This window comes from Myodes glareolus, chromosome 22 (assembly GCF_982192425.1).
Source record: "Myodes glareolus chromosome 22, mMyoGla1.1, whole genome shotgun sequence".
NCBI lineage: Eukaryota > Metazoa > Chordata > Mammalia > Rodentia > Cricetidae > Myodes > Myodes glareolus.
In genome coordinates, this window is record NC_142047.1 from 11,845,252 (window position 1) to 11,864,606 (window position 19,355).

Below are 19,355 nucleotides of genomic sequence, written 5' to 3' on the forward strand. Positions count from 1 at the left end.
TAGCTGGGTAAACAGGTTTATTGTTGCTGCTGGAGAGCCACGGTTACCCCAGGACAGTGGGGCAGAAGGCAGAGTGCTACTTGGCTGAACCCATGAAGAACTTCTCAGAGCAGGAAAGGGATAATGGGCATGCGCAGGGGTGGGTAGTCACGGAACTCCTTCAGGTAGCTGCGATGCTTGCCCTTGGCCCAGATAGTCATCTGGGTGAAGCCCACCAAGGAGAAGAGGGCCACTGTGGGCAGAACAAGGTTATCAGAATGGGGATGCCCAGCCGGAAGGGTAGGGCACTGCACGGGTACAAGGGACTCACCTGGAACACACTGCGTCATGATGGCAAAGCCAATCCAAGACCCCACCTGTGGACAGCACAAGCAGGGTGAAGGCACAGAGGGAAGCCCCACATCACATGTATCTCTGGGAAGGAGGGCAGCAGTCTCCCCAAACTGCTTCACTACTCCCCACGACCCACCCAATACTTTACCTCATGTAGGACCCCAAACCTGGGAGGAAGAAGGTAGTCGGTCCCTCACCTCATAAGTGTAGTTAGGACAGGACACCAACAGAAATAGCCAGGTGAAGGGGTTCTTGGTGGGGTAGGGGATCTTCCTGGTTTTGGACCCTGGCATGCAGAACAAGGGTAAGTCAGATGCCTCACCCAGCTCACCCAGTCCCAGCCCCAGCCCCAGCCCGCCACTCACCAGCTGGCCGCAGGTCCCGAAGAGCCATGTGGATGGAGAAGTTGCCCAGCTGGCAGATCTATCAAGGATAACAGGGTCAGTCCAGAGCCCCTAGGCTCACCCCACCCAGCCACCTCACCTCACCACACTTGTTTGCCGCCCCAGCCTCTTTACCACAAAGATGGTCAGCGCCAGCTTAACCTGCTGGGCTCCGTAGGCTGCAGAAAAGGCAGGAAGAAGAGCCCCATAAGAAGAGGTTATGATAAAGTCACAGGGTGAGGGCACTGTCTGGCTCCACTTACTAGGGGGTGTGTAGAGAGGGTGGTTGATGTAATAGGCCATCCATGCAGCAAAGCCCCAGTAGTAGGTACAGTTCTGAAAGAGAGCAGCTGAGTTAGCCTGGGGTGGGCAGGTGCTGATGGTGGGCAGGGCCAAAAGAGTAAGGATGCTCACTTTGAAGATGTTCCGCAAAGGCATGGTTCCGTGAGAGAAGCGGTGCACGAAGAGTGTCTCCAGCAGACGCTTGATGTAGTGGAATGAGTGGCAGATGCAGGCAAGGCTGGGGGGGGGGGGGTAGCTGACTCAGCTGGGGTTGATCCAGCCCTCCACTCTCCCTCCCACCCACCCTCATCCGGGCTCTACTCACTGCACCACTGTGTGCCGACTGGATGTGAAGTCATATTTGTGGCCATAAATGAATGGTACCCGGAAGTAGAAGAGCAGGTAGATAAAAAGAGGCCCAGCATACTCAGTTAGGAAGACCTGGGGGTACCCAGAGACAAGGTGAGTAGCCCTAGAGCGGCTGAAGGCAGAGACCAGGGAAGGGGTCAGGGCTCACCGTCACCCAGCTGATCTGGGCCCCCAGGTCCCGGAAGAAGAGTGTGGCTGTGGTGCCCACAGGAAGCTTCTGCAAGACATCTTCATCTTTCAGGGACTTTCCCTCTACAGAGATCAGTCAGTATTCAGGTGCTGCCCTGGTTTCCTGACCCCACGCGCCCAAGGGAAAGGCTGGTGGACAGCTGTACTCACTGGGGTCCAAGCGGAGGGACTGGCGGGCAGGGTACCACTGCGGATCTGCTAGGAGAAGGTGAGCGGTTGCAGCACCCAGTGTGACTGGGTTCAGCTGCCTCTCAAGGTTCCCAGAACTCTGGGACCCTGGGCTCCTCCCACCCTGTGCAAGGACACACACGGGGCCAAACAGCAATAGGATTTTGTCCTTTGGATAACAAGAGCATTCCTGCTGGTGGCCACACGGGGGCAGCCTGCCCAGTAGGACGGGCCCCACTCACTGCTCCATTGTGCTGACAGGCCTCTACAAAACCCTGCAGAAGCCCAGGTCCCATCCAGAGGGCTGACAGGAGTGGGGATAGAAGTATAGGGGCTCAGACTCACGTGTCCTGGTGAAGAGGTTCTTGATTTCAGCAATGGTGGCCTGAGGCTCCACCTGACAGAAAACAGGGTAAAGCCCTAAGAGAGCCTAGACCCAGGATCTGGGGCAGGGTGCCAGGCACAGGCAGGTCCCAAGCCAGCTGGCTTCAGTGGGGGTATATCTGACTTCCACCTCCTTTACAGACACACGGCCCTTTCAGGCTTACTTGTCCCATCCCCTACCAGGCAGCCAGCTTCCAGCCCATGCAGGGGCCACAACTGCTCATGGTTCTCAACCTCCCTAGTGCTGCGACCCTTTAATACATGTTGTGACCCCAACAATAAAATTATTTCATTGTTATTTCACAAGTGTAATTTTGCTGTGATGAATCATAATGTAAATATTTGATATGCAGACTATCTGATAGGCAACCCCAAAGGGGTCAAGACCCACAGGTTGAGAACCGCTGCTCTAGATGAAGGCAATACCCCTTAGTGCCCTCTGAAGGACAAGGGGACCACAGCCCTACAGCTGTGAGGAGCCGGGACTCAGGCTCTTGGCACTTCACCACCAGGGCCAGTCCTACCTTGTCCAGGAAGCACAGCTTCTCCCTCGTCTTCGCGTCCAGAATCTCCACCTCGAAGAAGAGAACCGCCTTTTTATGCTTCTTGGCTACCTTGTGGGGCATGGGCATGGGAAGACCATCGAGGCCCTGGTGGGCCTCCTTGGCCACCATGCTCAAGCTGATATCCATGCCACTGCCGGCCCTACTGCTCTGCCTACCAGGCTGTGATGCCCACTGCCAGCCGCCAGCCCCCACCTCCGACCTCCCCTCACAAAGCTGCTCTGAGCTGGGCTGGGCAGCATGATCAAATTCTGCCGCGGTGCTGGAAGGAAGCCTGTGTCTGACCAGGCCCAGCCAAGCTTCAATGCCAGATGTAACCCGAGTGGCACCAGGGCCCAGCCCGGCTAAATATAAAACCAATCCCAGCCGAGTCCCCCAGAGGAGCCACACCACAGTCCTCCCCTGGGGACTACACTCACAGAGGAAGTTGAGTGGCCACAGACCCTCAAAAGTGCCAGGGGCAAGACCTCCCAGAGAAGGAAGAGTCCACAGCCTGTGCAGGGACGGCTAGCCCAGCCCAGCCCCAGTGCCCAGCTCTGGCTGACAGGTTACTAGGCCTGGGGAAATGCCAGCTATCTGGAGAATCTGTGAGACAGATCACCCATTTCCACTTCTAAGCTGTAAGGGACACTGGATTATGTCCCTTGTGCATTTGTGTTGCCAGGGAGGTGACAAATTCCAGAGTCACTGGTGCAGAGTCCATTCCTAAGTATGGAGAGGAAAGAGTGAGCAAAGCCCTCCACCCCCTCCACCCACCTCATTTTTCCCCAGTTCACCCACACGTGGTTCAAAACCAGCTGTACAGCAGTCTACCACATCAGGCCAACACCAATGTGCTCACCCGTGGATGAGTCCTGCTCCAAAGCCTTCAACACACAACCCAGGCCTGCCTGTACCCCTGGGGTCTGCAGCCCCTAAAGGAGAAGACCTAGGCTAGAGCTAGACAATGGTGCTAGGAACAGAGTAAGGAGACAGCCCCCAGGGGATCTGAGCCATCTGGCCCAGAAGGTCAGAGAAGGCTGCTGGCATGAAGTTCTGCACTGCCCATGCTGGCCGGGAGAGGCCTGAGGGCCCTGAGGGGATCTACGACTTCTCCTCCTGAAGGAGGGGGCATCACAGGCCAGAGAAGCTGGCCACTGTCACCTTCATGCTCCCAACAGCAGAGGCCAAGGCAGAAGAATCCTAGGGCCTGTCCCCAGCCTGGCCCGCTAGGGGTCCCTGAGAGGATGTGCATGGACCAATATGGTGCTGGCACAAGGGATGTATGTGCAAGTGTGCATGTATATGTAGGGAGGCCCCATGGAGGTGACCCTACACAGTGAAGTAGCCCTATAGGGCCTGGGTCTGAATTCAGATCAAGGCTCCTATGCCAGCCAGTGGTGCCCAGGACTGCTTGCCCATACATGCCATGCTACATCATGGTAACAGCACAGACAAGAGCACAGAGATCACGTGCTATCAGCTGCAAACTCTACCTCACCCTGTGGCCTGAGGAGCAGATGACTGCACCCCACAAGGACAATACCAGATTAAGAGCTGTCATACGCTGGGATCCCACTAAACAGAAACAAGAGGAAATGAGAATGTGAGGAATGTGCTGGAAGGGGCTAGGTGGCAGGGCCCTGGGCTGCAGGTGTATTAATAGTTGCTGGACCCTATGAGCACAATGCCACATGCTCGGAGTTCATGTGAATCACTGGAAGGCGGCACAATGTCCACTGGGAGAGAAGGCCACAGAGTTCCTGCTGAACCACTCAACAGCTTAAAATACAACCAGCCCCTCTCCCTACTGGGCCAGCTGCCGGGGAGGGCTGAAACCCTACTCTCCCCTAGCTGGGGCTCTGAACAAGGCCAGAAACCCTGGTGCACCAACTGGCTACAAGTGGGTGGCAGGACAGCCGCATGGAGAGGGGCCACACTGAGCAGCCATCCCCAAGCCACAAGGAGAGGAGCTGCCTGAAGCAGGTGAGTCAGGGGCCTCCCCGTCCTACGCAGATCCCCACAGCTGCCTTCTCCCAGCGGGCCAGAGGTCCTTCTCACTACGTTTTTTTCAACTCCCAGAGTCTCTAGAAGGATTTCAAAATCAAAAGTAAGATAAAGGCTATGATAAGTGCAGCAAGGAGGTTGGCTGGGTGAAAAAAGCCAGACTTTCAGGGTCAGAGTGGCCAGGACCAGATCAGGGCAGACAGCAGCCTGTTGGTGTCCCCACGGGGGGGGGGGGGGGGGGGGGGGAGGCAGCGGGAGGAGATGCTAAAGGACATCTGCTCTTTGTGGGTGCTGCAAAGGTGTCCAGTCACAGAGGTGGGGCTGCACAATGAAACGTGCTGAATACCACGTTGTGTGCTTTTGGGGTGGGGTGGCACTCAGGTGAGAAAGGATCTGACTCTAACCCAGGATGGCCTTAAACTCAAAACACTACCTCAGCTTCCCAAGTGCCGAGGAACTGGTTGTCTACCACACCCCCTGAGCTGTGCACTTTATTTACAGTCACAGGAACCCCCTCCGAAAGCTCTGGGACTGTATGTAGGGGCTCTCACACTGTGAGCAGATACTGTACCACCTGAGTTACACCCAACCCCCCCAAAAGCTCTGGGACTGTATGTAGGGGCTCTCACACTGTGAGCAGATACTGTACCACCTGAGTTACATCCCAGCCCCCACAGGCAATGGACAGGCAAAGTGTTCAACAAAAAGAAAAAGAAAACACAGCTCCAGGGTTGTGGTCTCCAGGTGGGGTCTCCCCTCTCCAGACAGAGACTGGGGAAATCTGTGTGCACTTCTTAGACCTTGGTCCCCACACCACTCCTCAGTCACTGCCACTCCCACCCCTGTCCTGCACTTCTCTCTCTCTCTCTCTCTCTCTCTCTCTCTCTCTCTCTCTCTCACACACACACACACACACACACACACACACACACACACACACACACGCCAACCTAAAGTACAACCCTGAAGGGTATCCAGGTCTGGGGTCAGAGAGCACAGCAGGGTACTGAGAGGTGCCCCAACCAGGGGTCCTGAACCCTAAAGGCAGGCAGCCAGCAGGCTCTGGCCTCTCCTGGGGAGGAAGCACCACAGCTGAGCTAAGGAAGGGAACCCTATTAGACAGCTACAGATAAGGATAGCCCAGAAGGATAACCTGAGTCCCCAGGCTGGGGGACCCCCTGCTGCTGAAAGCACAATGGACAGGGTCAAGGACAAGGGCAAGAGCCCTGGCACAGGGCTCCCTGCTGGTTCCGCGATGACAGTTCCACTAGTCTGTGAAGAATTCTCACCCAGAGACTGAGATAACAAGGCCAGGCCCAGCCAAGAGCGACTCCTGCTAGCCCAAGGTCAAGGACAGCAAAGCAGTGGCAGGGAGCAGCCCACCCTAAAGGGTGGGGGCAGGAGTGAGGCGGGGTGTGGTGTGGTGTGGTGTAGCAGGCCTTGGCACTCCACTGTGTGGCAAATGGAGGTTCCTGGTTCTGAGACTGGGAAGCAGCACTCTTGAGGTGGTCCCAGCCTGGCAGGGAACCGCCAAGGCAGAGAAGCCTGCTCTGCATCACCACCGCAGGGCTCCTACCTCCCTCCTCAGGATAGTGGGCACATCTTACTTATCCCATCACCAGTTTTAAAACAGCAACCCCACCAGGCACAGCGGCACACACCTATGGCCCCAGTACTCAGCACATGGACTCAGGATCAGCAGTTCAGAGACAACCCTAGCAACATACCAAGTTTGAGGCCAGCCTGAGCTACATGAGACCCTGTCTTCAAAAAAAAATTGTATGGCTGCAAGTGGTACTCTAGTTCCTGTGACCCGCCGCCCCCTTGCAGTGTCCTGGGCCTGGCAGTCATTCTCTAGCACCCAGTGGCCCCAGGTGGAGCAGAGCTCAGCAGTAACTTCTTATTACCCCTCACAGCTCCCGCCACCCTTGTCTGGCTGCTCCTTCACCTCTCCAGGAGGCTTGTTCTGTCCCAGACCACATCAAAGGCAGCCATGTGGGATGAGCCCCCGCTCCCTGGATGTTTCTGAGCCTACACAGCACTCTGGGCTACCAGGCCTTGCACACCTACTTCTGAAGTAGCCGTACACTGACAGAATGAATCAGCTCTCCAGGCTCCAGCCCTCAAAGAAATATGGGGTACCCCTCAATGGTGACCCAAGAGCTGATTAGGCTCTGCATAGCCTAGAGGTAGCAACACACACTCCCTGGGCACTGAGCTTAAAAAAGACCACTTCCCAGCTATACAGCCCTTGACAAGCTATGCACTTTCTCAGCTGCAGGGGAAGGGGGGCTTCCTCTCCAACTGCCACCTACCATGGTTAGCGTAGGAATTGGAGATAACAAAAAAAGAAGATGGAAGGAAGGAAGGAAGGAAGGAAGGAAGGAAGGAAGGAAGGAAAGAAGGAAAGAAGGAAAGAAAAACAAAGCACAGAAACATTTAACATCTTCCATCTAGAATAAATGCTTCCAAAACACTGGACCAGGCACGGTAGCACATGCCTATACTCCCAGCACTGGGAGGTGAGGGCAGAAGGATCAGAAAATGGGAGGCCAGACCAAGACTTTGTCTCAGAAAAAAAGGAAACGCACAAGAATATCATATAATTGGACTGCCATAGCAGAACAGTGGCAGAAGTGCAAAGGAACCAAGGTCAGAGGGCTGAAAGAATTATGCCCCAGCCAGCTGGTAGCAGTGAACCTAAACACAAGCAACAAGGGGCCATGCGGGGGTAGGAAAGGAAAGGGGGCGGTGACAGCCAGTAGAGGCAGCAATACTTTCCACTGCCCCCTTGTGCCAACAGGTGGAAGGATAAGCCAGCATACAGTCCTAACTATTATGGTCAAGCAGGCTGGGACCCAGACAGCCCCAAGCTTACTCCACTACCAGTTGCAGCAGAGAGACCTTGGGAAGCCATTGTGGCCTCCCGACTCTCTCCCTCCCCGGGGCCTCAGGACAGAGGTGGGGACAAACACTTCCAAGTCTTTCCCTCACTTCTAGCTCACTTCTAGCGAGCAGGGGCAAGGGGAAGGACAAACTGCAGCAACTTGTACTGTCACCAGAGTTGAGGGAAATCGAGATAGGGAGAAGAGAACAGGGACAGAGCTGCAGGGCCAATGGCCCTAGCCGGCAGGAAGCAGGGGCAGGAAGACCACCCGAAGTTCAAGGCTAGTCAGGTCTACACAGGTCCAGGTCAGAAAGACCCTATCTCAAAAATAATAATAACAAATAAAGATAAAAACAATGTGAAGGAATGAAAAGGTTGGCCAAGACCTCTCTATGAGTTGTGTGAGCAAAGGGCCCTGGGGGAAGGACACAGTCATTTCCCATTAGGGAAAGAAGTTCCAGGCAGAGGCCACAGCAAAGACAAAGGCTCAAAGGTTGCACTGTGCCCAGTTTGCCTGAGGAGCAGGGAGAGACCCGGCTGTCCAAGGCCTAGCGGGCTCTGATGGACTCACACAGAGTACCATGCCAGAGCTGGACAAACAGTGTGAGGAGATGAGGCAGAAGCCAAGAGACCAAGATAGTGAGGATGGGAGAAAGTGAATAATGGCTGAATTCTAGACAGATGGACAGCGGAGCAACAGATCCCAAGAAAGCCTCAAAGTGGGGACAAGCAGCAAGAGTGTGACCGCTGAGCCCAGTAGGAAGGAGCAGTCCCATGAAGGCCAGGCTGGAAGAGTGGGGTATGCAATGTCTACTCGCCACAAGGACTCAAGGCACATGCCCTCTTCACAAATGTGGGCCCTCCTGCCTGGAAGCAAAGCTATGGCAGAGAAGCTCACTTTACAGGCCAGCTTGGTGTCACCACCCAGCCTTCCAGGTCAGTCACTAACGTACACATCTAAAACTCTGGGCATTCAACTATGGGACCTGCTCAATGGTTCTAGACGGGGACACTGGCAAACAGTTATAACCCTGCCCAGACACAACAGCTTAGTGAGTGCCTCTCCTTTTGTGGCCCAGTAGCCTGAGGACACTGGAACTGAGTGTCTTGGTTACTCTTCTCCTACTTGATAGAACCAAGACCATGCCCAAGGCTTTCTTACAAAAGAAAGTATTTACTTTGGAGCTCATGGTTCCTGAGGGTTAGAGTCATGGCAAGGAGCATGGCAGTAGTGGTGTCTGAGAATTTACATCTTGAAACATAAACACGAGGCAGAGAAAATTGTGCATGGTGAGGGCTTCTGAATCCTCAAGGTGCCCTGCCCCGTGACACACCTCCTAACCCTTTCCAAACAATTCCACCAACTAGGGACCAAATATTACAATATGTAAGCCCATGGGGGCCACTGTCATTTAAACAACCACAGCAGGCTTCACATTTACACCTCAGATGAGGAAGCAGGGTCCACAAGCTGAGAAGCACAACCAGGTCACCTGGGACTAAGTGCCTGAGTCAGGATATCAGCCATATATGATTTCAGTGATGCAGAGAGCAAGACAATCCAGCCACAAAGCAGCACCTCCATGTGAAAGATTCACTGAGCCTCTGGTCCTTCAGCTAGCTGTTGTGAGCACTCATGAGGCATAAGGGCATGTGCACTCTTCTTAGGGATACTGCGAGCCCAGAGGACAGAGACCTGATCCAACACTGGCCTAAGTAAACACGGGGCAGACAGCTTACCAGTTAGATAGACAGCTTCCCCATGTTCACCTGAGACTCTAGCTCAATGTTTTTGGCCTCCGTTCCCTTTTACTTTCCAGAAATACCCAGTAACCCTAATAATGTTACGATAGCTGCTGACTGGGATGTGGCTGCCAGAAAGCCAGCACAGACTGCACCTGCTCTAGCCCAAACTCGTCCTCCCAGGGTCTTGGCATTTGGCTTCATTTCTCCAGGCTGCACCAGGGGCAAGGGAGCAGGTTCTTCACTACCAGCCTCTCTAGGGGCCGTACTGGGAACAGGTTGCCCAGGGCAGGAACGGCAGAGACACTGGCCACCTATACTTGGCCTGTAACCAGGCCTTGGTCTCCAGTCCCTGTGACAGGAGCCAGGGTCTGAACACCATGTCCACAGACTCTCAATTCAGGACTGGCACCAAGTGAAGTGGGGGAGGGGAGAAGACGGAAAGGGCGGGGGGGGGAGGAAGAGAAGGAAGAGAGGAAGACTGGACTGCAGAGAGCTCAGCAGGGGAATACCTGCCACCAAGACACACACAATTTTTTTTCTGTTGGAGATTTCTTTTCTGTTTGTTTTGTTTTTGAGAAAGGATCTCACTATATGGCCCTGACTGGCCTAGACCTGGCCAGGTAGACCAGGCTGACCTTGAACTCAGAGATCTACCTGCCTCTGCTTCTGCCAACATTTTTTAAGTTATTTTGTGCTAGGTGTAGTGGTGTACACCTTTAAACCCAGTATTCTGAAGTCAGGGGAAGATAAATATCTGTGACTCTGAGGCCAGCCTGATCTACACAGTGAGTTCCAGGTCAGGCAAGGCTACATAGTGAGATTCTATCTCAAAAAGCAACAAAAAGCTGCACTGACCTCTAGCACCACAAAGGGCTAAATAAATAAAAATAAACAAAATGAGATGTGATGAAGGATAAAGCATTTGACTAGTATATGCAAGGTTCCTAGGTTACATCCTCAGCATGGCAGAGAGGCAGGAAGAAAGGGCACCCAAGATCCAATTATCCAGGAGGCAACTCACACAGCCACACATACAGACACAGCCACACATGGGGGGGGAGATACAGCACACCTTTACCTTAAAGGGGCAGTCTCCATTTTCAAATGCATGCAGAATGCATCACCTACACAGAACATGTGGATGCTACAGAGGAGTCAAGGGCTGACCCCTATTTCTTGACTCCAGAACCCTATGTACCTACCTCTACTAACCCAACCTGGCACAGTGAGGCTATACCCAAGTCACCTAAAACCAGAGAAGCCAAATGCAGGATGGAGCAACAACCCATGTTTTCCTACGGGAGGCGAAGGCCACCCTCCAGCCTGGGAAAGCAGGGGTATCTCCAACACGAGGTAAGGTCAGACAGGCAAGGGGGATGTATATGGGAGGCTCTTAACTCTCGGTGGGGTTGCATGGAAATTCACAAAGACTGCTGTGGGCTAAGCACGGTGGTGCACGCCTAGAATCCCAGCACTGGGGCAGAGCAAGCTGCATTCAAAGCTAACCTGGGCTATGCAGCAAAATTCTGTCACAAAAGAAAAAGATTGCTATAGCACCACCCAGTGGACTGACAGAAGAACCCTGCCTAGTTGCCAACATCAGAAAGTCTAACAGCTGACCAGCACTACAGCTTCAGAACTCCCACGGGAAGGGCTGAGACCTACACTTCACAGGCAGAAGGCCCTGAACTCAATTCCTAGCACTACAAAAAGGAAGGAAGGAAAGAAGGAAGGAAGGAAGGAAGGAAGGAAGGAAGGAAGGAAGGAAGGAAGGAAGGAAGGAAGGAAGGAAGGAAGGAAATCTTCCTGGTGGCTGGGCTGTATCTCCCTAGACATCAGTGCTTAATTGTATGCAAGGCCAGGGATTTTATCCTCAGCAAAAAATAAAACACTTCCCCGCCCCGGGCCAGACGGGGCAGCCATCTCCAAACACCCCATCATGCTGCCGCAGCCCACCCAGAAGTCCTCCCTTGCTCTCCCTCCCTTTCCCTGAAGGGCGTGGCCAGGCAGCGCTCATTCGCCCTCCTGCTCTCACAAGGCTGCTAGATTGAGATGGCACCCTACTGATAAGAAACTGCAGCTGGGGAGCACAAGTGTCCAGCCCAGGACAAGGCTAAGAGCTCAGAGGGCTTTTGTTCCTTAGTCTGGACATGGCCTTACTGCAGGAGCTGCCGCTGCAGCCTGGGTACCCTCTGCCTCCTCCCAAGTCGCACCTGTCCTGTTCCCAGGCCTTCACACTTATCACTCTCTTGCAATTGGTGATCTAATACAGACCCCTCTCCATTTCTGGACAGGAAGACTCTGGCAAGCCAGGAGGCTAAAGGAAGCCAAAGATACCAATCTGGGAGGATTCACAACCTTCCACTGTCTCCACCCACGCCAGCAGGCAGGTGAGTCTGCCCATGAGCTCAGTTTGCCAAACAGCCCTCTAGGATCCTATTCACAACTCTTTCTTTTTTTTTCCCTCTCTCTCTCTCTTTCTCTCTCTCTCTCTCTCTCTCTCTCTCTCTCTCTCTCTCTCTCTCTCTTTTTTTGGTTTTTCAAGACAGGGTTTCTCTGTGTAAGGTTTGGAGCCTGTCCTGGAACTCGCTCTGTAGACCAGACCAGGCTGGCCTCGAACTTACAGAGATCCGCCTGCCTCTGCCACCACCGCCTGGCATCACAACCCATTCTTTTTTTTTAATTTTTTTAAAAGAGGATTAGCTTTATTATTATTATTATTATTATTATTATTATTGTTATTATTATTATTATGTATACAACACTCTTGTCTGTGTGTCTGCCTGAAGGCCAGAAGAGGGCATCAAATCTCATTTCAGATGGTTGTGAGCCACCATGTGGTCGCTGGGAACTGAACTCAGGACCTTTGGAAGAGCAGGCAATGCTCTTAACCACTGAGTCATCTCTCCAGCCCCCCCAACTCATTCTTAAAGAAAGATTTCACCTTTACTAGTGATCCCTTTTTGCATGTGAAACATCAATGCCCATTCAGGTCTCTGGAGATTCAGCCAGGAAAGGAGAGCTTGCTGAGTATACATAAGGTCTAGTTTCAAGCCCCAGTATAAAAGAGAGACAGCAAGAAAATGAATACAGTAAACAGTTCTATGTAACACATGAGAAGGTAGTGTGGCATCAGAAAATGAAGCACGAAAAGGAGAAAGGGGTGTAGTGCGTGCGGGAGGCAGGTATAGTTTTTTTACATAAAGTTGTCAAGAAATGCCTCCTTGCCACACTGAAGACAAAGGCAGGTGGAACTCTGAGAGTGTGAAGCTACCTGGCCTACACGAAGTAGCAGGCCAGCCAGGCAACAAGAGTACATGGTGAAATTCTGCTGGGGTGGAGGAGGGAGGATGGCACTCCCTGAAGGAGATGTACAACCAAGACCTGAAGGAGTAAGAGCTTACAGGTGGCCATCCTCAAGGGCCTGTGCATAGTGTGGCCTGGAGCCACGTGCATGACAGAATGAAGAGGTGTAAACAGGAGGGGACAGACAGATGGTCCCAAGGGTGGCAAGGGGGGGGGGTGTGAGGATTTGGTCTTCTACTGTGAGTGGAGCTATGGAGAGCTCTGGGCAGAGGAGAGTAGGGTCTGGCTTGAGTTTAATTTTGCTGGCTTTGTTTTGATTTTTGACATAGGATCTCACTGTGTAGCCCTGTCTGACCTGGAACTCACTCCATACATCATGCTTGTAGAGATCTGTTGCCTCCTGGGTGCTGGGACTAAAGGCGTGCACCACCACGGTGGCCCCAGCTCTGGGCTAAATTCTTGAAGGATCCTTTGGAAAGAATTAGTAGTCTGGGGGCAGAGTCCAGCTTAAGGTTGGGAAAACAATTCCCTCAAAATTACAACAGTGCTAGATATGGAGAAATGATGGCTTTAATGAAGAAAGTGGTTAGCTCTGGCTAACAGGCCAACACTGGCCACTACTGAGGTTTCACTGTTGTTTTTGTGACCTCTCCCCCCCCCCGAAAAAAACTAACTATATAACCCAGGCTAGCCTTGAATTTTCATTCCCTCTGCCTCAGTCTAGAGTGCTGGGCCAACAAGCTTGCTTACATACTTGCTAACATTTTTAACTGATTTGGGGAACAAAAATCAAAAAAGCCTATTTCAAGACACATGTATGCAAATGGAATTCCAACATCTGGGTCTACAGACTTCTGAAACACCCCTCCAGGCCTGTCGGTTGACACCCCAGCTGCTTCTGGGCCTCAGGGACCCAGCTGAGGAAGGGCTACTGGGCAAGACCCTCCTCGGATCAAGTATGGCAGCCGGGCTTTAGTCTGGCGGGGAAGGGGACCTGCAGTCAGATGGACAGAGGGCAGAGGGAAAGGACAGAGACAGTTAAGTGGCTGAAGAGAGGGAGGCACGGTCTGCCATTAAACAGGAGAGGACTCTGAGAGTGGGAGGGAAGCTGAAGCCGAGACTCGGGTTCGGGCATACTATTTGTTTTGTTAGTCTGGGGTTTTTCATTTTCAGTTGTTTAGATTAGTTTTGTTGCTGCTGTTTCGTGTGTGTGTGTGTGTGTGTGTGTGTGTGTGTGTGTGTGTGTGTGAGAACCTGGAAGCTACGCATTTCAACACCGGGAGGCTAAAGCAAGAGGATCTCAAGTTCAGGCCAGCCTGGGCTACAAGGCAGAAACTTTATCTCAAAAATAAAAAGAGCCAGGCAGTGGTGACACACGCCTTTAATCCCAGCACTTGGAAGGTAGAGGCAGGAGGATCTCTGTGAGATCAAGGCCAGCCTGGTCTACAAGAGCTAGATCCAAGATGGGCTCCAAAGCTACAGAGAAACCCTGTCTCAAAAAACCAAAAAGTAAAAAGAATACACCTGGCTCTGGGTGTGGCTTGAGATGGTAGGGTTCTTGTCTAGACCTGCTTAGAAGACACAAAGCCCCAGATCCCATCCACGGCACCAGAAAAAGAGTGTATTATCCCTATCTCCTGCTTTAGCAATGACAGTGGTTTTTTTTTCCCCCACCTTATCATGGGGAGGCTACACATCGATATTTGTGTGTGGCTGTCACATAAGTTTATACAGGCCAGAAGACAAACTCAGTTGTTATTCAACCTTATTCTGAGACAGGCCTCTCACAAGCCGACAGCTCACTGATTCCAACAGTCTGGCTGGCCACAGAGTCCCGGCATGGGGACCACAGGCATGCATATGGCATTTTCACATGGGTATTAAGAATGAAACTCAAGCCCTCATGTTTGCATGGCATACACTTTACCAAATGAGCCATCTCCCTAGCCCCCAGTTATTGTTTATTTATTTATTCATGCATTTATTTATTAAGGAGCATGTGTATGGAGGTCAGAGGACAACTCTGTGGAGCTGGTTTTCTCCTCCATCTTCACTTGGGTTCTAGGGGCTTGAACTCTGGTCCTCAGGCTTGCATGACAAGTACCTTTACTGCTGAGCCATCTCAGCAGCCCTCCCACCACCTTTTCTTATATTTATTTATTGTATATGTATGAGTGTTTACATGTGCACAATGTATGTTCCTGGTGCCCATGCAGGTCAGAAGAGGGTGTCATATCCCCTGGAACTAGAATTACAAATGGTTGTAAACACCAAACTCAGGTCCTCTCTAAGAGCAACAAGTGCTCTCAAATGCCGAGCCATCTCTCAGGCCCCCTACCACCACCATTTAAAGGTGGTATGTAATGAAGTACCTGTAAATGACATCATCTCTAGACTACTGTTCTGGAGACTTTATGTAAACACTGATGGGATTCTCCTAGTCTATAACATCTGAACAGTAAGTTAATACCAAAATATCATTGCCTTTAATTCCAGCTCTCAGGAGGCAGAGGAAGGTACATCTGAGTTCGAGGCTAGCCTGATCTACAGAGTGAGTTCCAGGACAGTCAGGGCTACACAGAGAAACCCTGTCTCAAAAAAACAAACAAAAAACAAAACCACTCCAGGAATGGGTGGTGCGGAGACTTGAGGAGGCTAAGGCAGCAGCATCAGTGGCTTCTAGAGAAGCTGCGGCATCTACCTTGACGCTGGGTTCTCTCCCCTCCCTCCCAGCACTCTGCAGCACATCACGACCAGGCCAGCCTTTCCTGCTGATCAGATGGAGACCGTGGCTGTAAGGCAGGCTCTGCTACAGGCCAGGCTTGCACTTGGTCCCCTGCCTCTGTTACAAGCACAGCAGGTTCCTCTCCTTAATGCAGCCACCAGCTGAGTTCACAGACATAATGGGGAGGGAAAGAACAGAGTTGAAGTAAACTCCACAGTTCCTCAGAGCACACTCCTGAGTTATCTACGAAGGAGATGTCCACAGCCAGGGCCACTGGTATACACCTGCTATCCCAACACCTGAAAGGTTGAGGCAGGAGGACTGCCAAGTCAGCCTAGCTTACATAGCGAGACCCACCTCAAAAGAACTACCATAAAAGGCTGGCAAGTTCAAGGACCTGAGTTTGACTCAAAAACCTACAGGGAGAAAGCCAAGAGTTTAATCCCAGCACTGAGAAGGTATAGGTAGCATTGTCATGATTATGAGGCTCGCCTGGGCTACACAGTGAGATTCTCTCTCAAAAAGAGGGGAGGGTGGGTGGGTGGTTGACATCACTCAGCCATAGTGGGCTCAAGTCCCAGTCCAGCCCTAATGCCAGCCTGTGGCAGCTTCAGGACTGACCAAGCCATCAAGCCTGTGTTTTGTACTGCACCACTCAGCTCTCTGAGGCTGACTGCAGTGGCCTCCTTCGCAGTGATCTAAGTTCCAGTGTTCCTCAGGGCAAGTCTAGGCGAGAAAATCCCACAGCCCCAGAAGCCTAGACCCTTCCCTCAGCAGGGGAAAGAGAGGGCAGAGAACCAGAAGGCACAGGGCTCAGGAACCCAGTCTGCAAACGGTGAGCTCCGAGCCATGATGGCCCACAGAAGGCTCTCTGAGGGAAGTACTCAGGCAGTCTGGAGCACTGGGACTCTCTGGAGCAAGTCACTGCAGTGCCTTGGTGGGTTTGGCTCTTAAAAGCCTTCAGGGTGCTGGGGGCAGGAAGACAACAGTGGAGCAAGTGTGGCTGCAAAGACAGTGTAGAAGGATCAGGAGCCTTGGACTAAGGAAGGTACAGCTGTAGGGGTGGGGGAGGGGTATCTTTTCCCGGCTCCTGGAGCACCACTAACTAGTACATGCCACCAGTTTTCAGAAAAAACAAAGTATGTATGTCAGAGCTAACAAGGTGAAGCATGTCAGTCACGCTAGCACTTAGGACACCGAGACAATAAGGCCATACTGGTAAGTAAGTTCCAGGAAAGCCTCATCAATAGGAAGGTTAAGCTGATTATAAAATGCTTCCCAACTTAACATTAAACTCTTGCTGTGAGCCAGGCGGTGACGCATGCCTTTAATTCCAGCACTCGGGAGGCAGAAGCAGGAGGATCTGAGTTTGAGGTCAGCCTGGTCTACAGAGAAACTGTGTCTCAAAAAACAAAACAAACAAACAAGTGCTTGCTGCTCTGATAGAGTTCCATTCCCAGTGTCCAAGTCAGAATGGCTCACAACGTCCTGTAACTCCAACCCCAGAGGAACCAAGGCCCCTTTGGGCCTCAGGCTCGAATACTGAAGAAAAACCAAGAAAGTAAAGAAAGGGGAGGAACAGCAAACACCAGAGCACTAAAGTAAGGCTTGACTGTCTTCACAGGGACAGAAACCCGCGTAGACTACCATGCACCCCAACCCTGGGCCACACCCTCTGGTGGGCTTCTAGGGAGATGGATCATGTGGCTGCCCGGAGAACTTGCCCTTGTTGTGCTCTGTGGGTCAGCGGCCAGAAACAGACTCTCGTCACCAAGAGATCCACAAGCTCTGAGGTCAGGTGGTAACTAGGAAGGAGTCAGAGCAGGATACACAGACACACACAGACACCCCCCACCCCCAGGGAGAGAAAAGATCACAACACGACACATACACACTAGGGAGAGAAAAAAAGATCAAGAAAGAAAGAGAAAACTCTCAAACATTACACCATTTGGGCTGGGAATGTGGCTCCGTGAGTGCTTACCTAGCACACAACCCAGGGCTCCATCTTCAGCACCAAATAAACCTGCATGGTGGCACACAAGGTACTAGCAGGAGGACAAGTTCAAAGTCATTCTTAGCTACAAAATGTATTCAAAGCTAGCCTGGACTACATGAAAGCCTGTGTCAAAAGGTATGTGTATGTAGCAGACATAATCTTAGCATGCAGGAGCCAAGACAGGATCACAAGTTCAAGACCATAAACAGGCAATATCCTGACTTCAAAAAATAAAAAATAAAAATAAAAACACCTACAGTGAGCATGGGCACATTTGTCCTTGCCCTTATGCCCTGACAGTACAGAAGACCTGCACACTCCTTAAGTGAAGATCACAACAGCTGTAGAAGGGACTTGAAAATGCTTGTTTTTCTTCATCCTCGGGGGTGCTAGAACCAGTCCCCAGGATACCAAGCGACAAAGTGATGCTTCTGATAGACCTAAAGATTCTGGTACTGTGTTTTGACAGCAACCCCAAAGTGACCTTCCCCAAGGTTCTCATAACCAGAGCTCCACCCACCATCTACACATGCACACATGGGTCAGATTCTGGCAGGGTCCTCCAGCTCCAGAGGCTGCCTGATGCCAAGCGTACTTCCTTCCCTACCTGACTTGACGGACCAGGACTCCCATACCCCAGTCCAGGGGCAAGAGGATTCAGAAGGTACCAGGAGGGTACCCCAGGGCTGCCTGCAAAATGACAGAAGCTCTGCCTGCAGTGAAAGCTATGCACAGCTTCCAACCTATTTCCAGTGCTTTTCTCTCTTGCAAGCAAGGCTGGGAGAGGCTGAAAACAAGGAACAGTGGCCCTGTGCCTTTCCAGTACAATGGTTATGCCAGGACCCCCAAGGACTTAAAAATAACCTGCCCTAGATAGTTACACATTAGGCAAATCAATAGGTAAGAGTGTCATCATCCCTGGTATAAAGTTCACACATCCCTAGGGAAGCTACAAACTCATGCTGTGTCCTGCCAGCCTGTCAACATCGGCTCCCACAAGAAGGCTGGGCTCTAGGCAGTGTCTGCTCTCTCAACAGGGCTCAGAGTAAGGACTGGGACAAGGGGATAGGCCAGGGATGAAGACAATCCCAAACCGGTGGTCCGAGTACTGCAGGATGCTGGCCAGCCTCCATCCATCTGGCAGGGCATTAATACTCAAGAGGATATTAGTAGCCATCCAATCAATAAAAGGAAAATAAAAAGACGATTTCTCAAAAGAAATACAAATGGCCAAGAAAAACAAAATATCGGTCAGATTTGGTGGTCACACCTTTAACCCCAGCGCTCAACAGACGGGGCAAGAGGAGCTCTGAGTCTGAGGCCAGCCAGCTGGGCTACACAGCGAATTCCAGGCCAGTAAGAGCTTCACAATGAAAACCTGGCTCAAAAAGAAAACCAGATGTGGTCGGCATAACTTTAATCCCAGCACTCTGAAGGCAGAGGCAGGGATTTCTGTGAGTTCAAGGCCAACCTGGTCTACAAAATGAGCTCCAGGTCAACCAGGGCTAGACAGAGAAACCCTGTCTCAAAATACAAAGACAGACAGACAGACAGACAGACAGACAGACAGACAGACAGAAAAAGCAAGCATGTCAGGGTAGACCCTTCCTGCCTTCATGGCTGTTCCAGGCCAAGTGTACTCCCCAACGTCATGACGGGCAGGGGGCACAGGAGCATGATACTTCAGGCAGCAAACAGGGACACAGACTTCCCTTTATCTAATGATTTATAACCGGAGACTTGGCTGCAGTCAGGAAGAATGCCCAGTACCTCCCTCCCTCAGCCCCAGGCACTGGCATTCTGAGAAAAGTCAAGGTAAAATAACCAAGCTGAGGACAGGCCAGGTGGTCCCAAAAGGCCATGTCCTTTACAATCACATGTCCACTCCCTCAGTCTATCACCACCAAGGGTGACCTGAACTCTGCCACTTGACAGCTATGAGCATGAAGTTTCACTATTCTGTGCTTTAATTTCCCCATATGTCAAGTGGGGATAAGTACCATACCTGCTTCATATAAGTGATAGGGCTAGACCA

General features: G+C 51.9%; 2 protein-coding genes across 23 annotated transcripts in view; one reads left to right on the forward strand and one right to left on the reverse strand.

The window, feature by feature from the left end:
• The window catches only part of Tecr (trans-2,3-enoyl-CoA reductase), a 26,092-nt gene continuing 6,737 nt past the window's right edge, over positions 1 to 19,355 (reverse strand). Inside the window, exons 1-13 of one of the 4 annotated variants that reach the window (XM_048444528.3) lie at positions 19,326 to 19,349; positions 2,633 to 2,683; positions 2,070 to 2,121; positions 1,707 to 1,751; positions 1,516 to 1,619; positions 1,324 to 1,439; positions 1,131 to 1,236; positions 980 to 1,052; positions 852 to 895; positions 699 to 756; positions 531 to 619; positions 311 to 356; positions 1 to 232 (exon numbers count right to left, since the gene is read on the reverse strand). In XM_048444528.3, the coding sequence (XP_048300485.1) occupies positions 105 to 232; positions 311 to 356; positions 531 to 619; positions 699 to 756; positions 852 to 895; positions 980 to 1,052; positions 1,131 to 1,236; positions 1,324 to 1,439; positions 1,516 to 1,619; positions 1,707 to 1,751; positions 2,070 to 2,121; positions 2,633 to 2,683; positions 19,326 to 19,334 (921 nt within the window). In that variant the 5' untranslated portion in view covers positions 19,335 to 19,349 and the 3' untranslated portion in view covers positions 1 to 104. The other 3 variants (XM_085682155.2, XM_048444527.3, XM_048444526.3) reach the window with 3 other exon arrangements.
• LOC125407151 (uncharacterized) overlaps positions 4,070 to 19,355 on the forward strand; it is a 25,996-nt gene continuing 10,710 nt past the window's right edge. For 3 of the 19 annotated variants that reach the window (XR_015736051.1, XR_015736052.1, XR_015736050.1), the window contains exons 1-3: positions 4,070 to 4,635; positions 10,591 to 10,643; positions 11,585 to 11,680. Coding sequence is in view for 7 of the 19 variants with exons in the window: in XM_085682164.2 (XP_085538290.2) it covers positions 4,574 to 4,635; positions 10,591 to 10,643; positions 11,585 to 11,680 (211 nt within the window). In the remaining 12 variants the exon portion in view is untranslated. Of the gene's footprint in view, positions 4,637 to 10,590; positions 10,644 to 11,584; positions 11,681 to 16,658; positions 18,523 to 19,355 lie in introns of those variants that run through there. The other 16 variants (XM_085682164.2, XM_085682162.2, XM_087900669.1 and 13 more) reach the window with 14 other exon arrangements.